This window comes from Lonchura striata, chromosome 1A (genome assembly GCF_050655825.1).
Source record: "Lonchura striata isolate lonStrDom1 chromosome 1A, ASM5065582v1, whole genome shotgun sequence".
Lineage (NCBI taxonomy): Eukaryota > Metazoa > Chordata > Aves > Passeriformes > Estrildidae > Lonchura > Lonchura striata.
Window position 1 is genome coordinate 48800001 of NC_140741.1, and position 13636 is coordinate 48813636.

A 13636-nucleotide genomic window follows, 5' to 3' on the forward strand; every position below is an offset into this window, starting at 1 on the left:
GGATATATGAATATGCAGCAAGTGTATTGTTTTAAGGTGATTCCTTTGTTCAAAAGTCATGCTTTTCATGACTTAGTGTCACCGGACGTTTGTAATTCTTTACTTTTTATTGTCTTGTAATTGTCCTAACTCTAAACTTTATTACTCTAATTGTATTACTATTTTTATATTATTATTAAACTTTTAAAATTTTTTAAAACCAAGTGAATGGCATTTTTCACATTTCTCATACAACAGAGCATTAATATTATCTGACAGAGAAAAAGAAATTGCACTATGAAGCCTTTTCATAGCCATTATTTTTCTTACCACTAAATCATCACTAGAGAGGTTGCACTGCAGTCGTTTGGATCGGTTTGTGAGGATTGCTTTTAATTGAGGAATGATACCCAGTTTTACAAGGCAGTTATCCAATTCTTGTGTATGAAACTCTACTGGACCCCTGCAAACAAGGAACTTGACGCGAGAATGTTTTTCTTATGCTTTTTTCCTTACCTGCTCCAACATCCCTGATTTAAAGTACTTTATTACGGATTTTTGTTTTGCAAAAATTTAGAGACTAGTGTAGCTTAGTTCCCAGGAACGAATCAAACAAAGTCCGTGCCGGTGCTCATGCGGTTGTTTCGGTCTCCCCGGGGAAACGCTCGGCGGGTGCGCGCGCTGCAGGGCGAGCCTCCACGCGGGCTCTAGGGACCAATCCTTACCGCGCGGGCGCGCGGCGGCCCCGCCCCCAGACCCGCCCCTCCCATTGGCGGCGGGGGCTGCGCGTGACCGGCGCTGCGTGACGTAGGAGGAAGAAGCCGCCATTAGGGGCAGCAGAGCCGCGGCTCCCGGGCAGGTTCGGTTGCCGTGCCCGTCTCCTGCCTCTGTCTCCGCGGCCTCCCCGGTGCCTCCCCTCCCTGCCCCCGCCAGCCCCTCTCCCCCGCGGGCCCTCGTCCCGGTGGGCGGCGGCGGCGCCGCGGAGCGGCCCGTTGATGTGAGGCGCGGCTCAGCGGCGGGGCGCGGATGGCGACGGGGGCCGGCGCGGCGGCCGGGGGCCGCAGCTTCTCCTTCAAGGTGGTGCTGCTCGGGGAGGGCTGCGTGGGGAAAACCTCGCTGGTGCTGCGCTACTGCGAAAACAAGTTCAACGACAAGCACATCACCACCCTGCAGGTGCGGGCCGGGCCGGGGTGGCGGTGGTTGTGGTGTGGGGGGTCCCGCTGTCGTTCTCCGCTCCCGTGGCGCCTCCTCGCACTGCTGGCGGTGTGTTGTCTGCAGCTGAGGGGCAGCCCGAGCCACCGCCGCCGCTCGCTAATGGTGCCTGTCCCCTGCCCAGTTTGCTGGAAGCCAGTTTTCTCCTTCTTTTCACGCCTCAGATCTTAAGCTTTCACTATGTTCAGGCCTCGTTTCTCCTCTGCATACTAACTGCTCCGTTTTTTTCAATTACATATATGAATGTCTTCATTTGAATCGTGGAAAGTATGATGCAAAAGTAATGTTGTTACTGTAATCGTTGTTAGTGGGCTGATGACTAAGTGTTTCATACGTGCTGCGTTTCTGTTAAACAGTCTTCCTCATGTTTTCAAATCCTAACGTTAGCACTATCTAAACGTTTCTGTTTAAGGAGACCAGCTTTCACAAAGTGGTTTATGAGATTAAGGCTTATGATTTAATAATGGGAAAGATTCTTAAAGCTTAACTGCTTGTCACGACAGCTCCCTGAATTTTGGCTGGATTCTCAGTAGTACTGGCTACTGTTACATAGAACTACAAAGTGATGTTCCACACGTGAAATGTGACAGGGTGCCTGCTTGAATGTAATGGGTTTTTTTCACGGCCTACTAGTTAGTGATGGATGGCATGTATGCTGTGTTACAGAATAAACTGCTTGTACTGTGCATGGTCTCAGAAAACATGTTTTGAAGTTTGTGTTGTGAGTGGTGTGTTAAGTCTTTCAGGATGTCACCTTGCATAGGTGGAAGTGTGGTTTCAATGTATGCTACTCTTAATTTTTTTTTTTTTTTAAGTAGAGAAATAAACCATGCCACTTGGCGGACCAGTAGTGGGTTTTGAAGTAATTTTGAGTTTCTTGAAGTACAGAAGAAATAACAGATGATGTTAAAAAGAAAAGAGTTTTAAGGTAGTTATGTACCAGTTCCATGCATTTTGAGGAAACTTCTTGAACTGTGCCTCTCAGAAGTAAGTACTAGTGAAACTTTACCATAAATGAAAGCCGCATTATAGATGCACTAGAGGCAGTGCAGAAAATGTTTCATAAACAGATAATGTAACTCCATTTTTTTCTGTGAAGAGCTAAAAAGACTGTTTTAGACTTTGTTATCTTGTGTTCATACGCAGCTTTTGGGTTAGTCTATTGGTGAGTTTACTAGGCAAGGTATTTATAGGAAGCTAGTTGTAGCTGTCATGCCACATCGGTAATTGATGCTTGGTATGCCACAGAGATACCTGGTAGCTTGTAGGTGTCAGAAGTGTAGCATTGAGCAGACAATCAATTAAAGTGCACCAAATTGGTCATGGGTAGCTGAGTTTTCATATCCCATGTTTTAAGAGTAGGTCCAAGTAGATTGTTATGTGATGAAACTTATGTTTGTTGTTTGGGGTTTTTTGTTCTTTAACTCTGTAGTGGAAAACCTAAAATTACGAGAAAAAAACTGGGTTGAAATGCAGACTTGGGTCACAAATATCATAAAACTCATTTTAAATTGCTCCAAAATGCTGATAGTAAATGTCTGTAGATGGTGTGGCTCCAGAGCTTTTGGTTTTGACTATCTGGAGAGGGGTGTGTTGTCATTCCTACTGAGATTTTTTTCTCCACTGTAACCAGGTTTGTGGTTGCTACCTGTGTCTTTTAACTGACTGCACGTTGTTTATCGAGTTGTTTGTTTTTCTGTCCTGAGCCTCCTTAGTCATATATGCATCTTACTGATTATAAAATACAATGTCAATTGCTGTTGAATCTTACTGTGCATTATGTGCACTTGTTAAGTGTTATCTTTATTACTTTTATTTCCCTCCATCTTACCATTCTAGAAAAAAAAAATTTCCACTATTAAATTAAAAGAGAATTTAAAAATAAAATGAAGACAATCTGGTTAAGCAATGAAGTAACATATTTGCAAAGTATCCTTTGGTTTTTTTTGTTTTTTTAAGATAAAAGGCTTAATATGATAAGGTTGCTTTGTTTCATGGCAACAGTTAAAAGCAATGCATCAAATTCCTTTTGTTCCAATAAAGCCAAAATTAGATAAATACTTTGCTCCTGGTCCATCAAAGGAGTAACAGTGATGAATCGTATGAAGCTATTAGATAAATACTTTGCTCCTGATCCAGCAAAGGAGTAACAGTGATGAATCGTATGAAGCTATCACTAGATATTGAGTCAAGAGGCTCTCCATCCACAATACTCTCTAACTTAAAAAAAGAAAGTATTGTATAGTGCTTTATTCCTGTGTGTTTGCAACAGAAAGGGTGGTGAGACTGTAGCCTTCTGGAAACTTCATCTAATGATGTTTTTCTACTGTGAAGTTATTTCTATACCCAAATAGGTTTCTTTGGTGCTAGTAACAGAAGACTGACTAAAAGGGAGCAGTTTCTCCTCCCTCCCCACTCCCCTCTCTCAATGCAACTGGAGTGCCCTGGAACCTCCTCTGATTTAGGGGGCTGCTGAGATGTGTTGCTGTAGTTGTGTTAGTATCAAGCCATGTACTTAAGATCTTGATGACCTGGATGTTGAAATGAAGGTAGCTACTGATTCACAGAAGAAACCATCTAGTTAGAACATTGTGGAAAAGCTGATGCAGAAAAGTAGGGTGTTTTGCACACAATTAATTCATAACCTGTTGGCAGACCTGGCAGGGCAGTTAGAATTGCTTCCCATTGTTTGAAATATTGAAGTAAGTGTCTTCATCTTCATACAATAATTATAAGATATAAATTGATATCAAGTGAACTGTGCTGGAATTACTCTAATAATAAACCTACTTTCAAACTATTGGGTTTTTTAATTGGGTAAATACTTTTTGTTATTTAATTACTCAGGATAAATACAATTTCTGAATACTGCTCTTTCCAATGTGTGGAGGATTGCAGAATATCCAACCTAAGAGAGCTGCTGATGTGGATGTAATTGTAGAGTTACTGATTGCTTTGATGGGTTTGGCATAACCTGGAAAAGCTGTCTTGGTTATCAAGATAGCTGGGGAGTGAGTGGAAGTTCAATGCTATATGCAGTGTTTGTATGCCTGACCTGCTTCTTTTGAGCATAAGCAGGAGCCACACACCTGTTTTTGTTCAGTGACTTTCAGGAGACTCTCTTCCAGCTGTATCTTCCTTGTGTTCTACTCAAGCCCATTTATTAGCTCCTAGCAGGGCCTGGTGGGCATACAAAACTGCACTCCTAGAAGAAAGAATTAAAAGAAAGAAAATATTTCCTGCAGCCACATGAAAAGATTGGAGTTTTAGCTCTTATAATTGCATTATTCTTTTCTAAGTGCCTAAGTAATTCTTCAAACTAGTCATAAGACAGTAGAGTCAAAATATAAAAATTAGAAGCTTCAAAGAGTTATTTAAAATTACTTACATTTGAATTAACCATGGTCCTTTGAGTTTTTGAAAGTCCTAGCAAAACTGAACTGTTGTAGTAATTAAAATAATTTGAGGAATAGCTACTGATTATAAATCAAGTCACAACGCAGACTTGTAGTACTCAATTCAGTATTTTTTTTTGAGATTAGAGAAAATGTTGAAGCTTTTTCTGTGTGTAATTATCTAATGCCCTGTAGCTAGTCAAAGGCTTTGATTTTCAAACTTGACAAACTTTAAAATCTTGGCAATTTACTTTTACTCTAAACTATCTCAAGAAAGAAGTTAAGGCTCTTTCTTATGTGTTGGGTTTTACCAAATTTCTAGAAACTGCATAGTCTTGCTATTCATTTGTTTTTGGTTTTTTTTTTCCCCTCCTTCATTAACCTCAGAATTACTGATGTATGTGTGAGCTGAAAGGTTAAAAGATATTAGTTGATTTGCCTTTGTCATGTTTTCCAGTGTGGATGTAAAAATTAATTTTACTTATGGTAAATGCACCAAACTCACCCATACCTACTAATTTGTGAGCAGAGCCTGTATTCTTCAAGTATGTGAACAAACTAAAGAAGAATGAAGAATTAAATCTGTAGTATAGTATTGATGGTTTCCTCCAGCATGTTCACAAAGCTTTCTGCTCATTACTAATCGTGACTGCTTAAATACCAAGTTCCAATCTTGTTAGGTATCTGATAGAGGATACTGTCTCTCCTTTTTTGACTATGAGCCTAAGATTTTTTTATAGACTAAAATTTAATCATTACAAATTCATCAAGTTTTATTATAGAGAGCAAGTATGATAGCCCAGTGCTAAATACCCTTGCTTAAGTCTCCTGTGGTTATGGATGTTTTTATAATACTAAAAAGCATCCATGTAGGAGTCTTTTAGTGCTGGATTATATAAAAATGGAAATCTATAATCCGAGTGATAAAAGACAGTATTCCTATCAAAAGCTGTAGTACCTGAAGTACAGGTTATACTGAAGCAAAACTCACATATGTAGATAAATGTACTTTAGTTTTTGCTCTGTCAGATAGGACAGAGATATACTTGTGCTAATAACTGGTTTATTGTCTAAAGCTGCAATGATATGACTTTATGGATACTGCGTTCTGTGTTTTAAAATATGCATCCCCTTTCTGTGAAAGCTTTTTCTGCTCAGAAATTGATTCTCAAATACTTGAGTGGAATTCACATTAACTAAGCAGGTTTGGATTGTTAGTGTTATGACAAAAGCAAACATTGCTCAGAAGATCTTTTCCTTTGAGATTTGCACTAGAATATTGAGTACTGTAATACAGCAGATCAATAAAATATTGTCAGGTAAGCTTGATTCATTGTGCCTAACAATAGCTTCTCTCCCTGTGGCCCAAGTGTTGCTAGATTAAAACTTCTGAAGTTGCCTCCAAGCTTCCAGCTTTTAAACTGTGGTGTAATACAACGAATGATGAAGACTACTGATGAGTTCATCCTCGGGGACAGCTGTTTGAAAGCCATCAACTACTTTCTCTAGAGTTTTTAATTAAAGAATGAAAAGTTTTCTGATGTTGAAGATTTCTCTTATGTTAAACTGTTGGTTAGAGGATCAGATCGATTTAATGTGCTGTCTGGAAGTTTTTCCAGGCTTTTGACACTACAGTGAGTCCTGTCACTATAGACTGATAGGGTAATGTAGTGTTAATGCTTTAGTTATGTTGAACACAAGGGTTGTAGTGATCAGTTCTTTGCTATCTGCTCTTGGAAAGTGTTTTCCTTCTAGTCTGTTCTCTCTCTGTGTTGTTTTTATCAGACTCTGTGGAAAGGTTTGGGGGAAGGTACAACTTAAAGACGAAAAGGATTTTTTTAATCATCTCATCTTGGGTCATGCAGATGCTAGGGAAGTAGCTGAAGAGTAGGAGCTGCTCTAGCAACTGAATGTTGGATGGCTTTAACTGTAATACGGGCAGCACTCCAGAAAGGCACTTTGACAGCAGGTTAGGCTAGTGTGCATTGAACTGCTGTGGTCTTCTTTCTGCATTCTGGTTGCTTGTGTAGTTAAGCAGCAAGCTGGTTCAAGCAGGTCATCTGACCCATGACACTTTGCACACATATGACTCTTGGTTCTGTGGCTGGTCAGTTCTCATACAGAGAACTCCTCTTGAGCTGCTGCAATACAGCCTAAAATAATCTGTGATGAATGTATCATAGAATACCACTGAGTACTTTTTTGAACCCAAAATCAAACTGAGGTAAAACTGAAATGAAAACTCACTATAATTTAAGGCAGAAGAAAAAGTTAGCCCTTGATAACTAAATTGTTTGATATAACATGTTACTGCTAGTCTTTAGAGTGGGGGGAGCAGATTCCTAATGCATCATTGAGACCCTCTTCTGGTCCATTAAACTTGTGTTAAATTATATTCTTTTTAGCTGTCAAATTACAGACCTAGTAACAGAGGTGGTGTCTGAAAATGTGAATCATGAAAGTTTGGAGGAAACTAAACCTACTCAAGTTACTGAAATTAGATTAACCTTGCAATGTGCTCTGGTCCTGTAAAACATATCCAGAAGTTAAAATAGTGGAATTCTAAAGCAGCTTTTATGCTTATTCTGAGGCTTTGCAGCTCAAACAAAAATACAGAACCAAAAAACAGATGAGGGTGAGTTGTGGGCTCACTTCAGCAGAAAAGAGAAAAGCTACAGACAAGGAAACTTATGAAATACTAATGTTCCAAGATATTTAGTGAAAAATTAAAAACAATTGTTTATGTTTCTAGTATGTTACTAATAGTGAACTATGTTGCCTATTCCTACAGAATAAAAATGCTGTTAGGCTTGTTCCTACCCAAACTTCATGTAGTCTTGTGAAGTGCTTTAAATTTAGCTTAGACTTATCAGTGTTGGGAATTCAGTCTTTCTATACAGCACGTCCTTCCCAAATCATTCAAAACAACAGCAAAAAGTTGTAGTAAGTGATTGATTTTACTCAAATTTATTTAGAATAGACTGCTGGCAAACTATAGTGAAATGGCTAACTGGCCTAGTATTGACTTAGCCTTCTTGCTTACAGAGTCTTTTGATCTGGAAATTTGTCTTTTATTGATTCTGATGCTTTATTAATTAATTTCAAGTCAAATTATGTGTTTGTCATCTAAAACTTAACTCTAATCTGTTTTGTTTTCCAGGCATCTTTTCTTACGAAGAAACTAAATATTGGTGGAAAAAGAGTAAACCTTGCAATATGGGTATGTTTCTATTTTTTTCCTCCCTAGCTAATTAGAATGGTTTTTTGAAAAACAAAATTACTTGGACTTACTATAAAGTATTTTGAGTTCCTTGAGGTATTGGTTACTTTGTCTTAAATGCTAACAAGTGTATTTTAAATGCAGGATACAGCTGGTCAAGAGAGATTTCATGCATTGGGGCCTATCTACTACAGGGACTCTAATGGCGCTATTCTAGTATACGATATAACAGATGAAGACTCTTTTCAAAAGGTACTGGGCAGCTTTTACATCTAAACTGTAAACTGGTTGAAAGATAATCTGTGATATGTGTAAACAGAAGTCTTCTGTTTTTGGCAATATATATAAAATGCTTGCAAATGTAGATCGTGTAATGGAAGTATAAGGCCTATTAATATTCTTTTGAAGACTGATTTTCCTGTTATCATGTTATTCAAAGAACACCAAAGAATTACCTCAGTTTCTTAGAGCACAGTGCAAATAATGCTAAAGTTATGGGTTTTATCCCTGTATGAGCCATTCATTTAAGATTTGCACTTCATGATCCTTGTGGGTCCCTTCCAACTCAGAGTAATCTGTGATGTAGCTGTGCAAGTTACATGTGACAGGCTGTAAACATAAACCTGAACTGTTGTCATGGTATGCCATACTGATCTTTACTGTATAAACCGAATTACTAAAAGTTACTAAGTGACATAACCTTTTACAGATCTGAGAACTCTGAAATTGCAATACATGATAGTGGAGACATTACCTTCTCTGTGATAAGTTATTTGTTGTCAAATCCTCATCAAAATGTGTAATTTGATGGCTAGTTATTTTATGGCTGTATTGGTTGATCAGTTTGATCATGTGAGTTTTTTCCACCTATGTCAATCTGTGCTACCACTCTAGGACTTTTCAGCTTAAAACTGGTGACACTTTTCTAAGCAAGTTTGTCTCTGACTTTCAGCAAAACCAGTTGGACTTCTGGGTAGAGAGAAGTGAGAAAGTGTGGTTGTATGGGCAAGGCTTGGGTTAGCAGTGATAGAAATAGTGTAAGGATACAGATCTACAGCAGCATAACTGATTCAAATGTGAGAAGAAATCAGGAAAATCTGATTTACAGAAGTTACTGCAGAAGCACTGCTGGATGATGTAGCCTAACTTATTTTTAGATTCTTGAAGTGATTGCCTCTCTTCACAATTATTCCCTTAAAATAGCAGTTCCTAAGTCAATGCAGTGATAGTACAACTTTCAAACTTTTCATGACAATAGATTTGTTAACAGATACCTTACCATCAGCTGACTCAACATGCTTGTCCCATATGTTCTCTCATGAAACAAACATCTGTTATAATCTAACCTGAAAAACTTAGTTCAGGTGCCTCTACCTTTAAGTACTATATGTGGGCTGTCAGTAACTGCCTATTGATAAAAGATCTCATGTCTGACCTAAAGTGGCCCATGCAGTGAACTTGCTATATTCAGTGTGGTGATTTATATTTCTGGAGTAATTGAAGCATTTTATCCAAGTCATTTGCTCTTAATTTCACCTGTGAAATAAAACCTGCTGAAAAAGGGCCATGTGTAGAAATCTAAAGATTACTTTTTTATCTATGTTGCTCTAAACATTTTTTCTTTAAATTTAGAGTAGATAGTTATGAAGGAAATGGGATGGTTCCACACTGCCTAACTTAATAGTATATCAAGTGAAAACAAACTCACCTCTGTTATTTTTGCAGGTAAAAAACTGGGTTAAGGAATTAAGAAAAATGTTGGGAAATGAAATCTGTTTATGTATAGTAGGTAAGTCTTTTTCAACATGACTGAATTGGAAACATCTCTTTTGGTTAATAGGATCTTCCAGATGCTGCTTTGACAGCTTGTACATGTGAAGGGATGAAGTTTATGTTAAGTATTCAAAATTAAACTGGATCTAAAAGTTTCATTAGATCACATTGAGGAAAATAAGAGTTTAATTGAAAAAAATAAGCTGTTTACTTATACACTATTAGAAGTGCATGGTACTGACACCTGTACACTGTAGTTTAAGAAAAAAATGTATATTATCCTTTTTTCAAGTACTCAAACTCATGGTTTTTCTCAGTGGCATAGACTAGTTGCTTGTCTGTTTTGATAATTAAGTGCATGCCTGTTGGAGTGAGTCTTAAAGCTTGGAAATTTCAATGCAAATGGAATGCAACGGAAGTGCTGGGTTTAGATTTAAATCTGATCTAATTGTTAAAACACTTTCATGAGGTTAGATAATGGGGACATTCTACAAAAATTACCTCTGCAGCATATGGAAGGTGCTAATAAATCACAAAAAAAGGGCAAAAGGCTGAATTGGGTGCTTTATATGGAGGCATTTAGCTATCCTGATCTCTCTATGTAAGTGGCGCTTCATTGCCTGTAAATGTATGTGTGAAAGGAGATTCTCAAATCATACTGTCCTTCAGAGTGAGACCTGTGTAAGAGCTGGTCTTTACTGGGACAGCTTGAGAAAATGGGGTACCTTGATTACATGTCTGCTTTCTTTCTGGATAATTTCAGAGTATAAAGACTTAAAAGATTAACTTGTTTTCAACAGGTAACAAAATAGACTTGGAAAAAGAGAGACATGTTTCCGTGCAAGAAGCAGAAATGTAAGTCACACCTATTACTAATAGAAACAGTCATTGCAGAATTATGCTGGAGTAATAAACTCGTGATGTTGTTAACATAGCAGTGAGCTAGGCACTGCTGGCTTATGCCTGCCAGTTGTTGAGTGCTCTCTTAGTATCCGAGTCACAGGGTGTCCTGGCTGACCAAACTGTAGCTTGAGAGTTGTTTGTGTTTAAAGTCAATATTTACAGTTTAAATCCATTTCTAGACATGAAATTTTCTTAATTTTATCTAGTGTGTTGCATCAGTCCTGGCAGTTTTAAACACATAATTCCTTTTTTGTATTAAATAAGCATGTGTAGATTAACTCTGAAGTCAGAATAAAACCTCTTGTGATCATCTTATTCTTTCATATAAAGTGGTGTAGAAAGATTGAGTCTTTACTACAATGAGTCTCCATATTTGCATTTCTACAGGTATGCTGAATCTGTTGGAGCAAAACATTATCACACGTCAGCTAAACAGAACAAAGGAATTGAAGAACTGTTTCTTGACCTTTGCAAAAGTAAGTATTATGTAGTTTGTTGGTAAGTGCTCATTCATAAAGTGCTTCAGGCTTCAGAAATGCTTTTCAGGCCATAAAGAAGAGTTTGAGTGTAAAGTACTACTTAGAACTGATTTCATTTCAGTCTGCTTCGAGCCCCTGGAGTTCTGTAACAGCTCTGGAAGTTTGAAGTATGGATGCTTACAATATTGCAAATTCATGCTCTACTCCAAAAATGTCTTGGTCATTTGTTGGAGCACTGACTGCTGTTCCACTTATCATGCATAAGTAGTAACCCAAATCAAACATCCTGTTACTGGTCTCACCACTGCTTGCTTCAAGTCCTCCGTTTCATACTCTTTCAAAAATCTTCTCAAATTATGTTAATTACTAATCATAAACTCAAAGCTCTAATGATGCAAATTTTACATAGAAATCTCATAAAGATCATGGTATGTAGGATGAAAATCCAACACAAGCAAATCATGCTAGTTGGTGTATTTATGTGATAGAAGAATTTAAGGAAAAGGTCTGGTGCGCTTCTGAAGAGTTAGTTGCTTGGGGATTTTTTGGGAGGGTGGAGTTTCTTGTTTGTGTGGGTTTTTTTAACAGTGTTACTGATAAGGGTGTGTAAATCTAGCTTTTGAAGTTGCTAACTCCAGGACGCCTGAGGATCTCTTCAGTCTCCCTTAGTTACCATGAGCTCCTGTATGTTGGGTGCTTTAGAAAAAGTATTCAATATGTTCTTGCAGCTATACCATGTGATACCTGAGTATTTAGTTCTGCATAACAAATAGGAGAGCAAACCCCTGCTGAAATTTTGTCTCTGTGCATATAGTTCAGACAGATTAAGATTGCAGAGTCTTAATGTAAAAATACAATAGAATGTCATCTAATACACATCTTTCTTTACAGGAATGATAGAAACTGCTCAAGTGGATGAAAGAGCAAGAGGCAATGGCTCCAGTCAGTCAGGAATTGCAAGGCGAGGTGTACAGATCATTGATGATGAGCCACAAGTACAGAGCAGTGGAGGGTGCTGTTCTTCTGGATAATTATAAAACTGTGCATCACTGCCCTCTCAGTATGAAGACTGCCATATTCCAAGTCACACATTCTTTACCAATGGAGTAATAGAATTAACAGTATTTAAAAATAATCACATGTAACACTGCAGAGACCTTAAGTGCTAAACTAGGGGCATCTGTGACCAGAGAATTGGCAATTTCTACAGTGGTTAACAAAGCAATTACCAATGGCCTTTTTACATATTTTTCTTTAATGAAGAATAATATGCATGTAGAAAAGACCTACTTAAAGGCTTCATTTATATTCTTTTAAATCAGATCATTATTTAATAACTTATATACATTGTTGTTGGAATGGTATACGTTTTTGCAGCTCTTTGTACTTTGTGGTAGATGGAATTGTATCACTTCTAAAATGCAAATTGATTTTTTTTAAATTAGCAGATATCTGAATTAATATTTTTGCAGGGCCTCCACAAGTCTATAACTCAACTACTTTGATATATTCTGTTCATCTGTATGCCAAGCTGATAAAATACATTGTAAATTACATATTAAATATTTTATCTGCTTTTACAGTTGCAGGAGCAGAAATATGTACATCAGTCTTGTCAGTGATTGTGAAGTGAATAAGTCAGTGAAAGATACAAGCTTTTCATGTACAGTGTTAAATTGCTCATTCTATTCCCCTACCTGAAAACAGCTTTGTTTTTGGTACATCCATAGATACAGCAATTCTTTAATCCATTTCTGGCAAGCAGCAGTATTTAGAGTATCCCCTTACTGGAAGAGAATGCTTCTGTAAAAACTGCTGTTTAACATTGAGGTGTTTGACTTGCAGCTAAAACAGTTGGTGCATGTACATACCTTGCCTCTGCAGTTACTTTGTTCTCTCAGACGATCCCCAGAAAGTCAAAGCAACTTTAGCCCTCATTCATCTGGAAGCCAGTAAGCCAGATGCATGGGAAACTCTTTAGCTGCTCTAATACATTTGTTTCCAAAGACAGCGTTATAAACTATTCATGAACTTATTTTTTTCCCTGTAGGGCCTGAGTGAACAAAATTGGCATTAATTAGAACTTCTAATTTGGAGTGATTAAATTGAAGATGTGAAACTTGCCAGATGTAGCTGTAACTTTGGGGATTCTAGGCAGAATTGAACTTACTCCCAACTTGCTCTTTCTCCTGTGAAGTGTTTTTCAAAACTCCACTTAAGTTTCAGGAGGAGGGTTTTCAGAAAAAAATGTGTTAACTACTATCACAAAAGAACACAAGTGGTGGTAGCTGAAACTTCAAAATGTTTTGTGCTTTGACTTTTTTTACTTAAGTTGTCATGCTTGGAAAAACAGTAAAGGTGATGTCTATGGCAAAGTAGAATATCCTTGGCCTTTTTCTGAAAGGTAGATTTAGTATTGCATATGAATGCACTGAATGGTATGGGTATGTTCTGATAAAAAAGTAGTAGTAATGAATTAGTCTGTGTAAGAAGTGTGCTGTCTTCAATCTGATTTTTATTCTCTCTGAAATAGAGGGCTTTGATACAGAGTGATCCTGGTACATTTTCTCCTTTTCTGCCTTAACTGTGGTGTATATACTTTTTCTTAGACTAGCATTGCTGTGCTCTTCTGATGTGTTTGTGTGCATGATAGAGACAGGTGGTCTGTTTGTGCT

General features: G+C 37.8%; 1 protein-coding gene and 1 long non-coding RNA gene across 2 annotated transcripts in view; one reads left to right on the plus strand and one right to left on the minus strand.

Annotated features, from left to right (window-relative positions):
- LOC146763476 (uncharacterized) overlaps positions 1-764 on the minus strand; it is a 1928-nt gene extending 1164 nt beyond the window's left edge. The window contains exon 1 of the long non-coding RNA XR_014952223.1: positions 496-764. This is a non-coding gene — a long non-coding RNA (uncharacterized LOC146763476). The remainder of the gene's footprint in view (positions 1-495) is intronic.
- Positions 765-784: 20 nt separating this feature from the next.
- Positions 785-13336, plus strand: RAB21 (RAB21, member RAS oncogene family). The gene is made up of 7 exons (XM_021528974.4): positions 785-1152; positions 7747-7806; positions 7951-8058; positions 9532-9595; positions 10380-10434; positions 10870-10958; positions 11853-13336. The coding sequence occupies exons 1-7, from the start codon at positions 1006-1008 to the stop codon at positions 11990-11992; spliced, it is 663 nt and encodes a 220-aa protein (XP_021384649.1). The 5' UTR covers positions 785-1005; the 3' UTR covers positions 11993-13336.
- The last annotated feature ends 300 nt before the right edge of the window (positions 13337-13636 follow it).